This window comes from Prunus avium, chromosome 8 (assembly GCF_965620075.1).
Source record: "Prunus avium chromosome 8, drPruAviu1.hap1.1, whole genome shotgun sequence".
In the NCBI taxonomy this organism is placed as follows: Eukaryota; Viridiplantae; Streptophyta; class Magnoliopsida; order Rosales; family Rosaceae; genus Prunus; species Prunus avium.
In genome coordinates, this window is record NC_142291.1 from 35,994,279 (window position 1) to 36,014,649 (window position 20,371).

The following is a 20,371-nucleotide window of genomic DNA, read 5'->3' on the forward strand; positions in this document are numbered from 1 at the left end:
ATATATATACATGGTTTTGTTTTGAATTCTTTTTGCTAGAAACAAATTTTCACATGAGATGAGTAGTAACTATGGTTATACTCATAACCAACCATTTCCCTACCCTTCATATCCCATTCCTGTTGGGATGGAATCAAGCGACTCATGGAAAGAATCCGAGACTCAATCTTCAAATGATGTTGCTTATGGACAACGTCAACCAATCTCGGATCCATATGGGTGACATGTTAACAATTACAAGCAAAACTATTTTGGGGATTTCTCATTTGATGACTACTCTTCAAAATATACTTACTCTACACATAGAGATGATGAATATAGTGAAAATTTTGAACCTCATAGGAACTCTATGTGGTACTAAGTCACTCATGTATCTTACCATGCAATGTATAAAGTGTAAAATATTGTAGTAACTCATTATATATAAATGATTATGGTGTGTTTAATCTTCTTTCATTAATTACTACATATTTTCTACACTTACGGTGTTTGTCAGCTCGCTATATAATCAACCTAAATCAGTTAAATCCATCATGCAATGCATTTCCTTCCAATTTTTTATGATAAACTAATAGATAATTGACTAAATAAACATCCTGCAAAGTTTCAATTAAAATTTCCAAGTTTTTCTTACAATTTCCGTGGTTTTTATTCAATTTTTTCCGATACCAATAATATCCCGATATTTCCTGTGATATTTCCGTGTTTTTTGACTTCCGATATTTCCGATACCTCCGATATTTAAGACCTTGGTGGTAAATGCATGCGAGACATGGTAACACATATAGTCTCTTTGCTTGCTAACCTCCTTCCCCGAATCAAAGTCTCTCTGCCTTTCCCTCTGCCTTTGCATTTGCCTTTCTCAAGGGTTTTAAGAACTGCCTCTGATTCTCTGCCTCCGGTGCTCAGGTACAAAAAAGAAGAGTACTTTCTCTTCCCAGTGGCTTCTTGTGTCTTTTGTTCTTAATGGGCTGTTGATTCATGGCTTGTTCACTGAGTTTCCGGTCATGGGTGTTTTGCATTTTTTAGCTTTAAGGCACAGAAGGGTTCTTCTTTGTTGTTGGCTTGGTGGGTTTCTCTTGATTCTGTGTTCCGGCTTGTCGAAGACTGTGAACTGGGTTTTGCTTTTAGTATTTTACCATTTACCAATAGCTCCCTGCAAGAGAGCTCGTACGTTGGTGGGGTTGACTGAACTTTCCAAGGTCAGAAATTTAGGATTTTTATCAATCGAGCTGCTTTTCTTGGGTTCTTTTAATTCAAATCCCATTTTTGTATGAACGAAGATAATAAGCCCAAGTGGGAGAATCATGTTGAAGTCATTTAAAGAAGGTTTTGCTTGCGCCTACTGTTTTCTCTGTGTTCTGTTTCCCTTTGGGACTGTTATAGCTTGTGTTGTAAGCACCAACAACGTTGTTTCCCTAGTCACTTCAATCACAAACGCAAGGTTTTTAAGCTACTATGTGGTGAAGTTACTGTTTGAGTTTCCTTCTTCTTCTTTTTTCCGTTAATCTATTCCTGCTGTTATCAGAGTTCTGAGGTAGTTAGCAAAGCAGCTCCTCATAATAACAAGTCATAAACCTCTCTAATTGCCAATTTCTTATAGATCTTATTGGGATTGGGTTAATATTTTGTGGTACCAATTGAAACAGAAATACACTTTTTGATCATGTGACTAATTGGTGGTCTTATCCTGCCCTAATAGACATTAGTATAATTAGTCTGAGTTGTGCTAATATTGTTAAGTCGTTCCCACTTGAAAATATGTATTTGCATCATTATAATTAGTCTGCTTGTTTATCCAAGGAATAACATGATTCATGAGGAAGGCCGCCAAGCGAGCTCCTTTCATCCATAATATTGAATCAGCCATGGTGAGAGTAAGAAGAAGCAAACACTTGAGACTACGTGCTGGTAAAAGTTCCGAAATGTGCTATATCACATATGTGGGCCTATTCATATTAGTTTTAAGCTGTATAAATCACCTCTCAATGATTCTTAATCAGTGACAGGAGTTTTCTGATGCGTAATACACTAGGTTGATGTTTATGGTTTAAGCTATGTAACTTAATGTTTAGCCAGCTTATTCATAGGAGTTTTCTGCTGTGTAACTCACTTGTCAGTGAGTTGAGATAAATTTTCAATTTTGGTGAATAAGAATCTGATTGAATAGGTTCTTTTTTATTCTTAAGTATATTCACCAAATCGTAGGTGTTTGCAGAGAGAAGTTCTGTTCTAGCTGCACTGCCAAGGTTTTGTGACAAGGGAACTGCTCCTCGAAATTCTACCCAAACAAAACCTGATAGTGTGCATCCAATGCCTTCAAATGATGTAAATCTGCCAGATGGGGTAAGAATGGATTTCCAATTAGTCCATGTTATTGTATCACTTGCATCAGATGGATCACTCTCTTCTTTAAAGGTTTTGTCTACTTGTTAAAGACACTTGTCAGGGTTCCCAAAGTTAAAGAATCTGTAGGATGATAACTCCAATCCTTATTTTGTCCCAAAACAGTTCAAGATTTGTAGTTGTATAACTAATTTTTTAGGGCATCTATACAAAAAGAACTGAAAAACCTTGATGAGGAAAAAATTGAATATGATTCATCTTCTGGTGCTTTTGGTTAAAATTAGAAAAGAATACCTTTTTCATGGTTGGTTCTGAAAGTAACTGCTTATGTTCCTGTACTATGGCGCTTAGTTCCTAGTTCCTTGATAGAGAAGGTTCGAGAGCAGCATTTTCCTGCTCGATTCTTTGGTATGCCTAATTAGTTCATCCCCATTAAATAAAACAAAGCAGAAGAAAGAAATCTAAAACTCTATTTTGGAAGAACCAACTTGCTTTCTGTGGCTAGTTTACTTTGTTTGTAGTACTCAGATATGATCAAAACACAATGTATCAATGTGCAAAATAACTAATAAGAGGTGTATATGCCAAAATCTATTATTTCCAGAATGGGACTCATACAAGGGATTCCCCTGAGATTATCAGTATGTTGAGAGAGCCAGCTGCTGCAGAGAGAGTTTTGCTGGGCTTACTTGGTCCTGATGATACCAAGATTACGCAGGAGTATGATGATGGTGGTTTGAGGCAAAACTTATCCCACCATGCCCTTGCTGTAAGTGATTGTCCTAGAGATTTCATTGCCTTACGATTTCTGTGTTGATCTGAATAATTTAATTTTGCTACTATGTCGATTTTTTCAGGCCTGCCTCCACTTTGCCATGTGGCTAAGGGAAAATAGAGAGTCTTCCTTAGCCTCCAGGGAGCGCGATGAAGCCAGAGCTCGTGTTGCAGAGCTGAAGGAAAGAGTTAGACATGTTGAGGAGATTCTGAGGCATCTGGTCCAAGAATATGAGTCTAAGCTAAATGGCCTGCAAAATAATGTTGATCAGTTGAGGCAGAAGGCTGAGTTCTGCGAGAGGAAATGGAAGGAGCAGGAGGCCTTGCATCAGGAGAAGACCACTCGTTTGGAAGAGGTTTTGAGCCACCTTGAGGAAGCTAACTCCGACCTTGCCAAGGTCACTCAAAGTCATGACGTGGCCAGAACACGTATCCAGAAACTGACTGGTGCACTCGGACCAGGAAGCTCTACAAGCAGACTGAGGTTGAAGTGAAGAGGGTTCAGCAGGACTGCGAAATGGATAGGATCCTTGGGAAATAGAGAAGGAAGAGCGTGTGAAAAAAAGATTGCTCTGACCACTGAGCTAGAGCTGGTAGAGGACTTCCAAAATCAAAACCAGAAGAAGGAAGGTGGGATCATGCCAACGCTGGAGATAAAGATGTTAGCAAGCAGGTGAATGAGGCCAAAAACGTTGATGGAGAAGTGGAGGCCCAGCATCCTTCGACTTTCTGGACAAGGTGCCATTGCTGCAACGTTCGTTATAAGTTTAGCAGGGTTCATGTAAATCGTCTTATCCGCTGCCAGGCATTTCCAGCGGCCTTTGTAGCTACAGAAGAAGTCTCCACCATCTACAGAAGAAGTCTCCACCATCTACAGAAGAAGACACCTTTTTGATACTGGTAAGTAACGGGAAGCCCCCATATCATGGAGCGGTCTCCCTAAAAGACCCCGGAGGAAGCTGAAGACCCAGACGGACATGGATGGAGAGGGATCCGATGATGCATTGCCGAATGAAGAAAGGGGGTGGTTAAGAAAATACATATTTTGTAAACTTTTTGTTTTCTTGGCCTATCTAACTAACGGTAACCCTTTTTGTATGGTCAACTAGCAAAGCCCTTTTTTATTACACTAATAGTGGGATCTGCACAGATACCGACTGCAGTATTATCATATCAATGATTCCAATCATTTACATCAAACCTCTTTCAACACAAAAATGTCATCTTTAACTTTTCATGTTTATAGTTATATTTTAAGCTTTTTTGTGGATATTGAAGAACTTATATTCATTTCCCACATTTTGTCACCGATTAAACGGTGAAGATCAAATCTCTTAATTAATCAAACATTTTTTTCAATAAGAGCTTAATCAAAACTTTAGTGGGTTTGATTAATGGTTCATTTATTTATTTAGTGTGTGTTTTAAAACGCCACCGTATTGAGTGTGCTGACCTTAATCTCCTACAACCTTAAAAGTACACACAAAATGGGAAACACAAAGAAAAGGTGGTAAATGCATGCGAGATATAGTACACATCTAGTCTCTTTTCACCTTTTCTTGAATCACAATCTCTTTGCCTTTGGATTTGCATTTCTCAAGGGTTTTAAGAACTGCCACTGATTCTCTGCCTCCGGTGCTCAGGTACAAAAAAACGAGTACTTTCTCTTCCCAATGGCTTATTGTGTCTTTTGTTCTTAATGGGGCTGCTGATTCATGGCTTGTTCACTGAGTTTCCAGTCATGGACTCATGGGTTATTCTTTGTTGTTGGCTTGGTGTGTTTCTCTTGATTTTGTGTACTGGATTTTGCTTTTAGTATTTTACCAATAGCTCCCTGCAAGAGAGCTGGTATGTTCGGTGGGGTTGACTGAACTTTCCAAGGTCAGAAATTTAGGATTTTTATCAATCGAGGTGCTTTTCTTGGGTTCTTTTAATTCAAATCCCATTTTTGTATGAACGAAGATAATAAACCCATTTTCCAAGGTGAGAGATATTCATGTTCAAGTCATTTAAAGAAGAATTTTGCTTGCGCCTACTGTTTTCTCTGTGTTCTGTTTCCCTTTGGACTGTTTTAGCTTTAGTTGTAAGCACCAACAACATTGTCTTTATCCTGCTCATAATAATAGACATTAGTATTATTAATTTGAGTTGTTGCGCTAATAAACATGTGTAATTAATCTCCTTGTTTTATTAAAGGAATAACGAGATAGATCAGAAAGCCCACCAAGTGAGCTCTCTGCATCGAGTTTGGAATCAACAATGGTGAGCTTAAGAAGACACACACACTTCAGACTATGCGCTGGTAAAAATGTGTTGAAATGTGATATACAAGATATGACTAATTGCCTTAACTTGTTGCATACACCTGTATTGTTGCACTGCTCTTAGAATTTTTGGCATGCGTATTCATACGAGTTTTAAGTTGGGCAATTATAACTTTTCAGCGCTTTGAGATGAATTTTATGATTTGGTGACTAAGAATCTGATTTAAATCTGTTTATTCTTAAATCAAAATGGTCACCAAATTATAAGTCTTTGCAGGAAGAACATCACTTCCTAGGTTTTGTGACATCAGAACTGCCCTGACTTCTAGGCATGCAAAACCAAAGAGTGTGCATCGGATGCGTTCAAATGGTTCAAATGATGTAAATCAGCCAGAGAGGGTAAGAATGGATTACCAAACAGTCCATATTATTCTATCACTTGCATCAGATGTACCTCTGTTTTCTTTGAAGGTTTTACTAACATGTTAACGCACTGATCTGATGTAGGATGATAACAATTCAAGATCAAGAGTTCTTGTTTATATTTTGAGAACACTTCTATGACAATGACTTAGAAACCTTAAATAAGGAAAACTTTGATGTGATTTATATTCCGGTGTATAAATGTCTTGTAAAATTCAAGTGCATAAGATTCAATGTTTGATGAATATGTCCTGAGTTCTAGATTCCCATGTCTTATAACTAATAAGATGTGTATATTCCAACTGTATAATTTCCAGAATGCGACTGCTGTAGGGGCTTCTGCGAAGGTTTTCACCGATGCAGTGCTGGCTTTGCCTGCTTTTGCAAATGTGGGAAGTGAGTCAGCACACTCTCTTATACCGAGGCGGCGCTTTGAGATTGATGGGAGTTCTCTGGGGGCTTATATATCTCAAAGCAACCAAGTTATACCCTTGCAGAGCCAAGTAAAAGACCAAGAATCTTACACCCTTCAGCTTGACAACAAGATAGAGAACTTGCAGACCATGGTCAGCAAGCTAGAGGAGGAGAACACAATGCAAACTGGTGAACTGGACACTGCAAAGGTTGAACTTGAGAAGCAGCCAGCAGACTTGGAGATGCTTGAGTTTGACAAATTACTTTTGCAAATGGTTGAGGAGCTGTGCGGGAATGTAGAGCTCATGCATCAAGTAGACTTGGTGATGGGTGAGCCTAACCAAATGTAGCTGAGGGAGATTTTGCAAAAGGTTGAGAAGCTGCGTGAGGATCTCAGAAGCTTCGCTTCGGCCGATGTTGTGGAGGATTCTGCGGCTCAAACAGACTGAGAAGACAGAGAGAATAAGTGACTGATAACTAAAGGCTAGTTTAGATTAACAGAAATAGAGAGGAAAGTAAACATATTTTTGGGAGCTTTTTCTTGTGTATATATCCAACCCACCCTCATCAAGCAAAGCCCTGTGGGATTGCACATATACAACTCAAGTATTATCAGTACAAATTATGAAATTAACTACTACTTATCACATGCAGATAGTTATTCATTTGATCATGCTTTTTCTTTTTCAAAAATCTCATAATGGTTAAGTATGACAATTTAAAGAACTAAAAACGTGTAAATGTTCCTACATCTCTCTAAAGCTATGGGCATACAGCATGGGGGCTTATTAAGCTTCCGTGACAAGAATATTTATTCACATATCTACAAGAGTTCGATTCTCGACCTCTTCTCTCTTGAATAAATAGGTAATTGACAAATTTTTGTCCAAACACTAACAAAGTACATTAGGTTATAATACAATGCTATAGCAAAGTAGATTAGGAAAGAAAATATAAATGCTCAATAATATCATTTGGATAAATGAATTCTAGTCCTTTTTTTAATTCCCTGGTTGGGTTTGGAATTTCTAGACGAAGAAGAACTCTATGCATTAACATCTGAATTTACCAAATTATCCTCAGTGTAATTTTCAGTCACAAGACCAATAGCGTTACTAATCTTTATTGTGTTTGATTTTTGTTTCTTTCCTTTTTTTTCTTTTTCTTTTTGTGGGTTTCGCCCTTTCCACTGGGCTAAATTCCATTGGCTTCGGGTTGGTGATTTTTGTCTTTAATATAAAAACAAAAAAATTTCTTTTTGGATAATCACACCAATGAAAAAGGGGAAGCGAGGATGGCAAAACGCTAAACTTTATATCTTCCACAAAAATTAATACATATCCCCAAACAACACAACCCTAATTCCCAAGTAAAGGCCGAAACCTCAAAGATGAATTCGGAGGTACTTATGAAGATGGTAGCACCAGAGAAATACTTGAAGATGGCAGACTTGTTTAGTCGCTTGATTTTTTACCTGAGGTTGCTTGGTCTGCACAAAAAACCAACCACTTTTCGCAGTATTTGTGCCCTAGTGGAATTCATGGGCCATAAAAAAAAGTTCACCTGCAGGCATCTGGCTCAGATAAAATTTTTACTGCCCGAAGCCATACAGACAGATGCAGTTTATGTGCAGGACATTAAAACTGGGCGCATGAAACCTGACATGAACATCACCTTGCTGTTTCACGATGTTTTTGTTCTTGCACAAGGTGGTGGTCAATCTGAACCGTCCGATCAATTTGAAGCTCTGCGCCAGCTTTTTGTGTCTAGGCTTGTTCAGTTTTTGTCTGAGAATCCTGAGGCTTGTGATGTTCCGGGGGCTGTGTTGCCTCAGCCTTTTGGCCACAATGGGCAAGAAACTCACGCTGCAACCGCAATTGAAACGGAGATGTTGGCGGAGCAAGTCCCCTTCCATATTCATCAAGATTTCTTGAACCTCAAGATACAGGACGACCTTCAGCAATTTCATTAGGTCTTAGAGTTGTTTTGAGATTTTTTTTAGATTGTTTGTTCTTTCTATTTTGTGATCTTGTTCTTTCAATTCGAGATTGTTTGTTGACATTAGGATGATTTTGCTCATTGCTTCATTGCGGCAAAAAGAAACCAACTAGCTCTAGGTCTAATATTCTTTTTCCTGGCAAAGGACTTGTAACAGAAGAGGTGATGATTTCAAATCTCTCTTCCATTATCGTTTGTATAAAAAAAAAATTCTTCGAACGCTTGAAACGAAAACCACAATTTTTTCAGTTGTACTACACCCGGAAACCTTCCAAGCAATTGCATAAGAGCTTAATTGTGCACAATCGAATGGGAGTGAAAATCGAACTCCTCCCAAGGCAATCCAACCAAGCTAGGTTGTAGCTGTGCTAGTTGATTGCAATCTGGTGAAAATCCACAACACACTAACCCCAAGTAATTTTTATAGATCACGCGGGTAATGATGCAATTACCAGATGATTAATTTAGGGCTTTACGCAATTATGTATGAAAAGCAAATTATGCAGGGTAGTGAAAAGGTATCACTTTATAAGCATTGCAGTTTGCGAAAATCACTACACCTCATACTTAAAGGCTATTTGCAGGATGAGAATACTTCATGTTTCATTCCAATAGGAACTACATTTCCAAACATACAAAATCATGATTCGGATGGTGAAAGAACTTTTAACTACAAATGTATTGTTTGAAAAGATACAGATAAGCCATGACAGAGCAAAAGGAGCAAAAGGCTTGTCTTAAACAAAATACTGATCATATTAAGTGCTTACAATCCTAAACAAACCCATAGCTCTGTCTTAAACAAAATACTCAACTTAAAAGCCTAGAATTCTAAACCGATCCATCGCTTATCATGCCAAGATTCTTTCACTCATTCATTACGGGCTTGTTCTCACTGGCCTTTGGCCTATGTTCCTTGGGCTTCTGCTCTTCCAACTTCCTGGAGTGTCCAACAAAAATACAGCCATATGTCAGGAAGAACCTCATGATAACAAGACCGATTTCACAATACATGAAAGAAAGAAAGGAAAAATAAACAAGACCACGCACTACATAAAAGGGCAGAATCCCTTATGCAAGACCATGCACTATATAAACCCTAAACACTATATAAAAGGGTACTAACAGAGCAGAACACCATATGCAATTCGACATGTAAAAATTCGAAGTAAACAGCACTTCAATAGAAAAAAGGACACAAAATTACTAAACAAAAGGGGCGCCATGTCACTTAAACTCTTAATTAAACCCTTCAGAAACAGGCCTCAAGAGGTTAACCGCTTTTATTCCGTATTAGAGATTATACATTTCCCACAATGTGGATCCCATTAAAACCAACCACGACTGCTTAGTAAAGTTTTAAAGTATTCGCGGATGATAATACAGGGCATCCCTAATGAAGCCAAATTAGTTATACTAAAGCAACAAATAATGAACTACAATTTATCGAGCTCACAGAATAGTTGAAAAGAACAAAGCATAACAAGCTGCACCTTGGCATATTATTAGTACAAGTGTGCAACCAAACACAAAATATGCATACATTCAAAAAGTGTTTCCCTGTTTTAGAATCAAAACCAAGCATTTTACCAAAATGACAAGTTCAGTTAGCAATGCATATGCTAAAGTCTGAAAAAAGCAAGAATGCAAAGAAAAACCTTTAAATCATCAACGCAACATCCACAGCTATAATAGAAACTCAAGTTTTCATGATTCAATACACGATTGAATTAACAATTCTTGCTCAAACTCAGCTCGACCAGGCCAAAATGCACTCAAGAGATAGAAATGCATAAATAAAAAATTGAGTCTTATCCATAGGTTTGATTGTTTGAAAGCATAACTTATAAACCACCGATTGAAATCATTTCCTCGCTTTCACGTCGACAAAGTTAGAAGACCAAAATTTCCACAATCAGAAATATCTCAGCAAAGGTTCGAAACAAAAAGCCCCAATTCCACACGAAATAAACAAGAGGAAAAAAAAAACCTACAAGACCTAAACAAACGGCTATTACAGTACAGAGGTTTGCGTGTGGTGCGAGAGATAACAGAGAGAAGGAGATTGAAGAAAAGGAAAATACCTCTTATCGGAGGAGCCTCCCTTCTGGCTGAGGAAAGATCGGAAGAGGGGTGAGTTGACGTCGTAGATCATCGTTCCGATTACTTTGGTTTGCTGATTGTGCTCTGCCGATTTAGAAAACCCTAACCCTAGTTCTCTCTGAGTCGTTTGGCTTCCGCAACCTTCGGTTAAAAGGCGGTATGGCGGGCTTTTATATGGGAGAAGGCGGTGACCGGGTTTTTCTAATCGGGTACCCGCCTCAACATCATATCATTATTGGGCTTATGGTCTGATGCGAAAATTCAAGCCCAACTGGGTGCTCTGAAATATTTTTTTCTTTTCACAGAAAATAAAATTCATTTAAAGGAAAATATCTTCAGACATTTTTGTATAGAGTTGGCCCATGCAGCTGGCCTATCGAAGATCACTCATTAACGCCCTGTTTAATAACTTTGGTGGACGATGATGGTGGTAGGGATAACGTAAAAGGATGATTTTTTATTTTTTTTTGTCTAAACCATGAGGTGGTCCTGGATGGGCCCCAACTATGGGTGGCACCTTTAAGCCTTAACCACAACTCAGACTAATCCCCACTCACACCGGGTCGGCCCGTAAGGGGTAAAGTGTTGGCCAAAGTGGTGACTCCGTACGAGAGCAGGGATCGAACCCCTGACCTCTCTTAAGGAATGAGAGTGCCGAACCACTCACACCAACCACCTTGGTTGTAAAAGGATGATTTCATTTGTCTACTCATACACAATAATCTCAGATATCCTCATTCATATTCCAACCTTTTGAATCGGTATCATTTAATTTTATTTTTTTTATACAAACGATAGTCTAAACTACAATAGAAGGGGGTTTCACACACACACACATAACTAAGATGCAGGGGAAGCCCTGAGCATAGGCGAACAAGACGGTCGCCTAGAGCCTCCAAATTGAGAGGGCCCCAATTTTTATAAACCACTATATACACATAGTGAAATTACATAGTACATATGTATGTTTCTTTAAAAATTGTACTATATTAATATTATATTAAGCCCAAGTACTATTAATTTTTAAAAAACCCAATTATTTACTCTAAAACTAAAAAATGGAAACTTAATAAGGGATCAACTATTTTTTTAAGGCCTTTTTTAAAGTTAAACCGGTTGAATAGGTTAACCAAGTGACATATACCTTAGCAAAAACCACACCAAAAAAAAAAAACCTAGCAGCTTATAGGGAAATCTGCTCTACTCAACACAAGAAAAAAAAAAACATGCGGTTTATTAATGAATATCTACTGGAAGAGGAAGCGATCTTCGAGGAAGAACAAGAAGGTAAAAACCCACAAGACTATGGCTTATATTTTCTATTGAAAAATATATGGTAAAAAAGCTTGATTATGCAAAGTTAATTGATACTTTGGCATCGAAAAATGCAAGACGAGTGATATTTTGATGCATTTTATAAAGTTGTTATGTGAATTACATTTTGTTTATTTATGTTTAGGTTACAATTATGACTTTGAGTTCATATAATTTTTTTTTAACTTATCGAAGAAAAAAAAAAGATATACATAGAGAGTAGAAGGCCGCATTTTGGTAGTTCGCTTAGAGCCTCTAAAACCTTAGGACTACCACTGCTAAGATGTCATGTGGATTCGAAACTAAGATCTCTAATATACAAATCAATGTCATTTTTCACTAAATTAGACCTCAATGACTTAATAATTAAGATATTGCCATATCATATTAGGCTTTACTCTATAAAATGTAAAAGTGACAATAAGGAAGATAAAAAAACACCAAATGTTAAAGTAGAATTATTGGAGTGGAGAGGAGGAGTATGGACCATGGACTTTAAATGAGGCAGGCAGGGGCCATAACACGCTTGATTGGGAGTGCACTAGACTTCCAAACATGCGAATTACGATGATATCCTTTTGGTTGTCTTTCTTTGACATTGTCAGCTTTAAATTATTTGTCGAGGAGATTTTTCTTTTTCTTTTTTCATCTCATATCGACATGAGATGGTAAGATACAATTCATCATCATCTATGATTGATGACCAGTGGTAAACTTTATCTTGCCAGTAAATCCAGCTTCTCCAACTTTAGATGTCAAATGCGAATTTTGAATTTTATGATACATGTGATAATTTGACACTTTTGACATTAAATTTTACGGGATGTCAATTACATTGCATTTATTGCCTTCTAATCCATGTAGAACTTGATTTGGTTTGAACAATTTGTCCCTTCAACTTATGTCATTTAATGTCCACCTAAATTTGACTTATCTACCGGAGGCCGCCTTATTGGAAGAATACTTGGAAAACCTCAATTAAGATCCTTTAATTGCCCTCCCTTATATTATGTTATTTTTGACATATCTCTTCGAGCTTTTAAATTCTTGTAGGATTTAACTACTCGGTTGGAATAACTTTAATTTTTAATTTTTGTCATTTCATGTCCATGTGACAATTTAACATATCAGTTGGAAATGCTCGGTTAGAGATTATATCTATAATTATTCAAATCACATTATTAATTGCTCGAGTTCTTCTAATAGATATGTTAACGAGGTACACATATAATTGCTGGCTCCATCTATATACCTTCCTCCAGTAGAAACAAATGTTGGCTTAACTTTATGATCATCACATCATCAAGACTGCTGATCTTTTTATGCTAAAAACATACGTATGATTTGACTAGACTCTCTTGCTACAATCCCATCGGACGGCCAATATCTGGTCATCATAGTATATGTGGTATATGCATTCATCCGTACGAGATAAAGTGGGCCCACATGACGGAAGGGACCAAAGTTGACCACCTGGGCATCTAGAGACAAACCAAATTCCGAAGATGCTATTCAGCTCAGCTCTTTCTCTATCCTTTACTGCATTTTCGGATAAATTAAATTCCTTTTTATTTTGTTTTGGCCTTTATTTTATACTTAAGTAGCACCTATGTAGTTAGCATTAAATCTCCTTTTGTTAATTATGTCAAAGTTAGTCTAAACGTTGATGTGGCAAGTACGGATTGGACGAGATTAGTATTTTGTCTAACTTAATTGTCCAAGTCAATGAGAGGGGCTTGATTGCAAAAGTTTTTACCTACAAAGGCATTATTGTCATAATAAAATTTCATGAATTATAATAAAAATACGTGGATGATGAGTATAATTAAGTCAAATATTTTTACTAAGGGCTCTTGTGAATCTCACTATGAGTTTGTTTTCCAAGTGATATTTGGAAGGAGGAAATTCAAACACAGAACCTCAAGTATATAAGTAATTACTCTTAACCAGTTGAGTTACAAACCCTTTACTACAATATTGTGAATTTACCTTCTAAACAAATTATAGTTATAAAAAAAAAACTACCATGCGATTCATGGTAATTGGCCGCATCGCCCTAGTAACCTTTGTTTGGGTGAGTTGAGTTATAAAGCATTTTAACAAATTGTCATGGTTGACAGTGTATTAAAATCTTGATATTAAGTAAGAGACATTTAGATCAAGTGGTTAAGAATAATTATTTATGTACCTAAGGTCTGGTATTTGAATTCCCACTCATTGCTTGTATAAAATATCCAAAACAACAAATTTTGAGTTGAATATCACAATCAAGTCCAAGGAACCAAGCCAAGAATAATATACTAATAATATATTGGTTTGATTAGACAGGTTAAGTACTGATTAGGGTAATGATTAGGCAGAAAAATAACTTTTTTGCTTTTTGAAAAAGTTTTGGTTTTTGGCAAAAATCAACCCCCAGACCCAAAGGCTTAGGGGTGGTGTGGTTGGCGGGACATTATCTTCATTCTTATATGGCAGGCCGTCCATCCAATCACCGTTTCGTCGGTGCCCTCGCTCGCTACCAACCAACCCACGCTAATAATAATTTCTCTAACCCTCTTTGTCCACCCTTGATATTTGTTTAATGACTGACTTATCCCTCTCCCCTCGTACTATTGTGTTATCTCATGTGCACGGCAGTGAGGATTTTCTATTGGGATGACTACATTGCCCTTTTTGTTTCTTTCTGCAAATTCATAATCTCAATCATGATAATGTTATGTTGTTTAAGATTGTAGATTGAGTTCTAATTGCATCTTGTTTGATTGTTCATTGCTAATGAAATAGGTAATTGGGTACGTTGGTTTCATCTGAAATAGCAACGACTTTAACTAATTTCTTTCTTGTTTTAAGTTAGTAAACACGTTATCGTTTCTCAGCTCTCACCTCTAATTTTGTTGTATCTCCAATTGTCTTATACCAAAAAAGAAAAATCTTGAAAAGAAAAAAAGGGAAGACATTCATTGTGGTTGAAGGTAGAAAAGGAAGGTTTTGAATTAATGAAAAAACATTATATGATTCTCACTTTATTATCCACCACATGGGTTTTAGCAATCTTTTGAACAAGTACTCTTACACAAAAGAAAAAAACTTTTGGAACAAAAATCCTTGTTTAGCTAATAACCACAAGCATAAGCACATGATAATTGGACTTGAAGCTTGAGTATTTATCTATATGAGCGGAAACAACAAGAGTCAATTTTATGAACCAAAAACAGAAATTGTTCAGGGGTATTTTGGTCAACTTATAGACAATGGCACCTATTGGCTAAGGCACAAGGGGTAATACCGAAATTTCCACCAAATTGCTAAAGTTCACACAACACAAGTATACGTTCTGCTTTCTACTATTCATATCCTTCCCTATCTAAGAGACTTGTCTCTCTACAGTCTCGCACCTAAATACCACCACCAGTCCACCACCACCCTCTTCTTAATAATACAAAAGCAAAATTAAATGGGAAATAAAAACAAAAGGTGGTAGATGCATGAGACACAAATACACACAAACACACACTCTCTCTCTCTCTCTTTCTTCGCTCACCACCTTCCCTTCCTTATAAATCCCAATCTTTTTTGCCTTTGCCAGGGATTTTAATTAATTAACATCTGCCTCTAATTCTCCGCGGCCTCTGTGCTCTGTGCTCCAACAACCGCCACCTTTTCTGCCTCCTCAGGTACAAAGAAACTGACTTTCTCTGCCCAATGGCTTTGTTTTGTCTTTTTTCTTGATGGGTTGTTTTGTTTATTCATGGTTTGTTGACTGAGTTTGTGGTCATGGGCATTCTGGGTTGACGAGGTTGGAGCCGCAGAAGGGTTCTTCTTCATTGTGGGGTTTGTGGGTTAGTCTTGATTTTCTGTGTTGTGGCTTGTGTGAGAGTGTATTTGGTGTTTGCTTAGAATTTTGACTGTTGGGTTTTGTTTTTGCTAATATCCCCTTCCATGAAAGGTGGTAGGTTGGTGGGTTGACTTAGCTTTCCAAGGTCAGACATTAGGAATTTTTATCAATTTAGGTTCTTTTCTTGGATTCTAATCCCATCTAACATGATGGATGATTTAGTTTTCTATATGCAACTTCATGATGACTGGAAGTATTGTCACCTTGCACCAATTACAGCAATTCTGAACGAATGAGAGATATTGAAGTCATGTAATGGATGAATTTTGCTTGCCTCTACTGATTTCCGTTATATTTTCATTCCACTTGTGACTGTTTTAGGTTGTATAAGCACCAATAGCATTGTTTCTCTACTCACTTTAATCAAAGGCAAACACGGTTCTTTAGTAACTAACAGGGGAAGTTACTGCTAATTTTTCCTTTATTCATTAATTTATTCCTGCCATGGTGACAGGTCTGAGTTACTCCAGTTCCTTATAGCTTCTGTTGAGATGATTTGTGGTGGTAGGGATAAAAATCGGAAATACTTTTAGACATACGACTACTTGATGATCTTTTTTCCTCAATTCCTTGAATGGTATTGTAGTAGTTTCTTTGGAAGTGCAAACGTTCACTCATATTGCTTATGAATTTCGTTGATGTATGGTAAAAATATGGTAAAAATAGTCCGTTTGAAACTTTTATCCTTTAGTGTTGTTGTATGTAGTTACTGTCCTTGTGTTTTGATTTCCTTGCTTATTTGTGTTTCTATGCTTGTATAATGTAATAAATATATAATCTTTTGTAACATTATAATTGTTATGTCGTTCCCATTTGAAATTCAAATGTATACATATATTTACGTTTTATTATAATAGTTCTGCTTGATTTATCCCAGGAATAGGTGGTACATGAGAAAGGCCATCGAGTGAGTGTTGTGCTTCAATAATTAAGTTGAAATCAATCATGGTGAGCTTAAGAAGACGCAGACTCTTGGGGCTATGCTCTGGTAATAATCAGTTAAATTGTGCTATACAATATATGATGATTTCTTTTGTTGAATAGCCTATATTCTTCTTCTTATTTTATTTTATTTAAAAGCCCGTATCCTTCTTCTGCTCTTAGTAATTAGCTTGGTTATCCATTTTGAGTTTTAAGTTGTGTTATTGTAACCTGTCAGGGCTATGAGATAGATTTTCAGTTTGATGACTAAGAATCTAATTCAGTAGGTTCTTTGCTTATGCTTAAATGACACCAAATTCTTGGTCTTTGCAGGGGTAAGTCCTGTTCTAGATCCACTTCCTAGGCTTTGTGACAACGGAACCGTTCAAACTTTTACTTGGACAAATCCTGTCAGTGTGCATCCCATGCCTTCAAATGATGCAAATCAGCCAGATGGGGTAAGAATGGATTATCAGTCAGTCCATATTACAGGCATCAGATGGGCCACTTGTTTTCTTCGAAGGTTTTATTAGTGTGTTCAAGACACTTGTCAGGCAGGATTCCTAAGTTTTTAAATTTATATATGTATATATGTATGTATGGCAAGAGAATATTCCATATATACACACACATATATATATATATATATATATATATATATATATATATATATATATCTATATTTCAGAAAGAAAAATGTGTATGCTGCGTGTCTTGATAGCGTAATGTTGGTGTTTTATATGAAAGTAAGCTGAGAGGGGGAACCTTTGTCAAAAGGTAAGCTGATGTGGCAAACCATTTGAGATGTTAGTGCCCCCAGACCTTGTTTTGTGGCCAAGTATGCTCTTAATTCCTAGTTTCTTGATCTAGAAGGTTATACAGCAGCGTGTTCTTGTACAAATATTTATTTTGAAGGATTTAATCAGCCAAAAAAAGAAAAGGAAAACCATAAGTACGAAACCAAAAACTCTATTTTGGAAGAAGCCACTAGAGATTCTAGATTCCTTGTCAATTATTTCTTGCCTTTTCTGGTTAGTTTAATTGGCATGCCATACTCAGATATAATCCAAACTTAATTCTTCTTAACCTATTCTAAAACTCAGGTGTCTAACAGCATAAGTTTCCATGCTTTATTAATATGTAAAATAGCTATTACAGTGTATATTCCAAAATGTATTATTCGCTATACGTGTCTACGTATGTTCATTTTAGCTGATTCTTTATTTATTACCAGAATGCCAGTGTGAAAGTAGAAGCTCGGTCACCAACTGCATCTGGTTCTAGCTTATCCAAAGAGCAGCATGATCAGCAAGTTGCAGGTTTGTTATTTAAATTAAATTTGTTATCATTTTGTAACCCAAAAAAATTTGCTATTGTTTCTAGTGATGTATTAGATAGATTAGAGTGCTGGATGCCTTGGACACACAATGTGCGAATTCATCCTTTTGAAATCTGTATCTTCTGTCTTTATGTAATGAGGAACATTGTGGTTGTGAAAAAAACAAATATTTTTTTCTTGTGGTTCTGTATTTATTTCTCGGAGGAGATGAGAGTTTTTGATTGTGCAGTTATTTTCTCCTTTCGGTATACTTTGCAGAGGTTAGACACACCCCTCTTTTGATGTTTTTAATCATATATTTATGTACAACTCTATATATAAATATGAAGAATCTTGTATTTACCTAGGACTCCTGCACACTACATATTATTGATAATAGAAATACTACAATTAATATGTAAGTTAATCCTTTAAAAAGGGCTTGAGGTGCAATGTTGGTTTTGGAGGTTTATTCCAGTGTTTCAATTTGATATTTTCTAATACATAATATGCTATTTGCAGGGCCACCAATAAAACGCAGAAAGCGACATCGGAGAAAGCATTTCCAAAACCAAGAACCATGTCTAATGAGAGGTGTCTATTTCAAAAATATGAAGTGGCAAGCAGCTATAAAAGTTGACAAGAAACAAATCCACTTGGGCACTGTTGGTTCACAAGAAGAGGCTGCTCGTTTGTATGACAGGTACAACTGCATCTTTGCTAATATGAACGATTTATATCGGATGAGCACTATAAGGAATAGCAAGAATGTGTAGCATATACAAGGTCTTCCAGTTGTGCATAGCCCACTGATAATGATTGTTCCCCTTCAAAGATAACGTATACCAGTTGACATAATTTGAGAACCACAAACCATTTACACTTCTCTTTTGTCTCCCTGGGGAATTCTCTTTATTACGGGTTGGTCATCATGTTGTTACAAACAGTATGAGCATAGGTTCTTCAACGTGTTCTACTCTTTGTTGCACCTTCAAATCAAACAATATTAGTCTTCATTGTTGCTTCACTGGTTTTTCCTGCCCACATTCTTCAGACAGGGTCTCCATTAGATAGGACATGCCATCCTAAATGTTCATTCCAGCCAGTTTTCTGCTAGGCGTCTAAGTGTTCTGTGTCTTAAATTTTCATCAGTATCTTCTTTGTCTTCTAATGGTTAGCCATGTCCTATACTCTCCCATGAGTTTTTTTCTTTTCTTTCTTTTCTGAATTTTGTTCTGCAAGTCCATACTGTATTGTGCCTGCCCTTGCCAATATGATGTAGTAGTTCATGCCACTCCCACAACATGCAAAAACATGAACACAAACATGATAAGCCAAATGGGAAAAGGGGTGTAAGCGTTATGTATAAAATGCTATATTATAGCACATATATAACTTTGTTAGTATTATTTATTTGGATTCAGGGCTGCGTTCATGTGTGGGAGGGAACCAAATTTCGAGCTTTCTGAAGAGGAGAAGCAAGAACTCAGGAAATTCAAGTGGGATGAGTTCTTGGCCATGACTCGTCATGCAATCACCAACAAAAGTAGTCTTTCCTCATGTCTTGTTAAATGTTCCTCAGGCTATATGTAGTTTAACTCTCTCACGGTTTGCTTTCATAAAATATTGCAGAACACAGGAGAAGGCCCGGGGCAGAGTCACACAAGAGGTCCGATACTCCGTTGGAAAATGGTGACTGGGATGACAAAGAAGAAGTAGACAGTCTCTCGGCTTCAGAAGATATGGAGCAGGATATGTTAGGCTCTTGAAGATAATGGTTCAAGGACAATGCTTAATTTTCTATTTCTTAGCAGTTAAGTGCTAGCTAATAGGCCTCCATTTTTTAGTGTATAAAGGCCCACATTAGGGCAAATGGTACATTTGAATGTCTCTTGAGAGGCAAATGCCCCCAATAATTAGTCATAGATTAGAACCATCATTAGTCGCTAATCGCTAGTGGTAAAATAAACCTCTACAAAGCGATAATTCTATTTTTCCAGTGGAAATTTGCAACCTCTTCTAAGTTGTTAATGCTTGAGAAACTTATTTCAAGAAGATCCATATCATCTGTAGATTAATTTATTTATGATTTCTTATTACCTGATCAATGTGATCGCATCCTAAATTTGATTGAGATACTGCTATCACATAGCAATGACCCTGTGGTCCGAAGTTAAGCAATACTTCTGTAGGTCACATTGGTGAAAGCACATGAATAAGAAATGTTATCTCAGTTTTTCTTAGTGTTTCTTTTCTTAAATAAGCCCATTTAGGTTCTTTAGGTTCATATTTTGCTGAAGTTTTCTTTAACAAAAATGTGGTTAGTTGGTTTTTATAAGTGATTATTAAAAAAGTAATTTTCAAAACGAGAAAGATTTTTCATCAACTCTTCTCTTAAAAGACGTTTGTTGATATCGTATCAACAGCAACATGTCGATATTATTGTCAAATGACATGTCAATAACAAAAACGTAATAACGAACCGGTGACTGTACGTAGACCGGTGAACCACAAACATTATGAACCTCTTGATTATTAATTAAATTTTAAAAAGAGAATTTATTATTTTTGGGCCAGTAAGAAAAAGAAGAGGACTTT

The 20,371-nt window shown here is 36.7% G+C and overlaps 3 protein-coding genes and 1 pseudogene across 8 annotated transcripts; 3 read left to right on the plus strand and 1 right to left on the minus strand.

The window, feature by feature from the left end:
• The first annotated feature begins 773 nt into the window (after positions 1 to 773).
• Positions 774 to 4,338, plus strand: LOC110757002 (uncharacterized; annotated as a pseudogene). Its single transcript, XR_015826507.1, has 5 exons — positions 774 to 1,202; positions 1,804 to 1,911; positions 2,219 to 2,346; positions 2,951 to 3,115; positions 3,204 to 4,338. The product of XR_015826507.1 is annotated as an uncharacterized LOC110757002 (transcript).
• Positions 4,339 to 4,497: 159 nt separating this feature from the next.
• LOC110756987 (uncharacterized) lies at positions 4,498 to 6,889 on the plus strand. Of its 5 annotated transcripts, none has more exons than XM_021958500.2 (4): positions 4,498 to 4,763; positions 5,317 to 5,422; positions 5,662 to 5,783; positions 6,125 to 6,889. In XM_021958500.2, the coding sequence occupies exons 2-4, from the start codon at positions 5,380 to 5,382 to the stop codon at positions 6,569 to 6,571; spliced, it is 612 nt and encodes a 203-aa protein (XP_021814192.2). In that variant the 5' UTR covers positions 4,498 to 4,763; positions 5,317 to 5,379; the 3' UTR covers positions 6,572 to 6,889. The 5 variants fall into 5 exon arrangements, with proteins under 5 accessions (XP_021814192.2, XP_021814193.2, XP_088102339.1 ...); XM_021958501.2 differs by having other exon boundaries at positions 4,500 to 4,763; positions 5,317 to 5,382; XM_088246211.1 differs by lacking the exon at positions 4,498 to 4,763 and adding an exon at positions 4,770 to 5,103.
• A 1,973-nt stretch (positions 6,890 to 8,862) lies between these two features.
• LOC110756958 (wound-responsive protein-like protein) lies at positions 8,863 to 10,477 on the minus strand. Its single transcript, XM_021958465.2, has 2 exons — positions 10,304 to 10,477; positions 8,863 to 9,159 (listed from the first exon to the last, which is right to left on the minus strand). The coding sequence occupies exons 1-2, from the start codon at positions 10,372 to 10,374 to the stop codon at positions 9,087 to 9,089; spliced, it is 144 nt and encodes a 47-aa protein (XP_021814157.1). The 5' UTR covers positions 10,375 to 10,477; the 3' UTR covers positions 8,863 to 9,086.
• A 4,532-nt stretch (positions 10,478 to 15,009) lies between these two features.
• Positions 15,010 to 20,016, plus strand: LOC110757045 (Integrase-type DNA-binding superfamily protein). The gene is made up of 7 exons (XM_021958561.2): positions 15,010 to 15,313; positions 16,412 to 16,522; positions 16,789 to 16,913; positions 17,690 to 17,774; positions 18,296 to 18,476; positions 19,198 to 19,319; positions 19,406 to 20,016. Exons 2-7 carry the CDS (start codon positions 16,480 to 16,482, stop codon positions 19,540 to 19,542), a joined length of 693 nt encoding a protein of 230 aa, XP_021814253.1. The 5' UTR covers positions 15,010 to 15,313; positions 16,412 to 16,479; the 3' UTR covers positions 19,543 to 20,016.
• The last annotated feature ends 355 nt before the right edge of the window (positions 20,017 to 20,371 follow it).

Excerpts from the sequence above, each read along its gene's own strand:
- LOC110756987 (XM_021958500.2), top strand. The coding sequence starts at position 5,380 with ATGGTGAGCTTAAGAAGACACACACACTTCAGACTATGCGCTG. Across the intron at positions 5,423-5,661 it reads ACACTTCAGACTATGCGCTG|GAAGAACATCACTTCCTAGG; the intron begins GTAAAAATGTGT and ends AAGTCTTTGCAG. Across the intron at positions 5,784-6,124 it reads ATGTAAATCAGCCAGAGAGG|AATGCGACTGCTGTAGGGGC; the intron begins GTAAGAATGGAT and ends TATAATTTCCAG.
- LOC110756958 (XM_021958465.2), bottom strand. The coding sequence starts at position 10,374 with ATGATCTACGACGTCAACTCACCCCTCTTCCGATCTTTCCTCAGCCAG. Across the intron at positions 9,160-10,303 it reads GGAGGCTCCTCCGATAAGAG|GAAGTTGGAAGAGCAGAAGC; the intron begins GTATTTTCCTTT and ends TGGACACTCCAG.
- LOC110757045 (XM_021958561.2), top strand. The coding sequence starts at position 16,480 with ATGGTGAGCTTAAGAAGACGCAGACTCTTGGGGCTATGCTCTG. Across the intron at positions 17,775-18,295 it reads GCATGATCAGCAAGTTGCAG|GGCCACCAATAAAACGCAGA; the intron begins GTTTGTTATTTA and ends TGCTATTTGCAG. Across the intron at positions 19,320-19,405 it reads TCATGCAATCACCAACAAAA|AACACAGGAGAAGGCCCGGG; the intron begins GTAGTCTTTCCT and ends AAAATATTGCAG.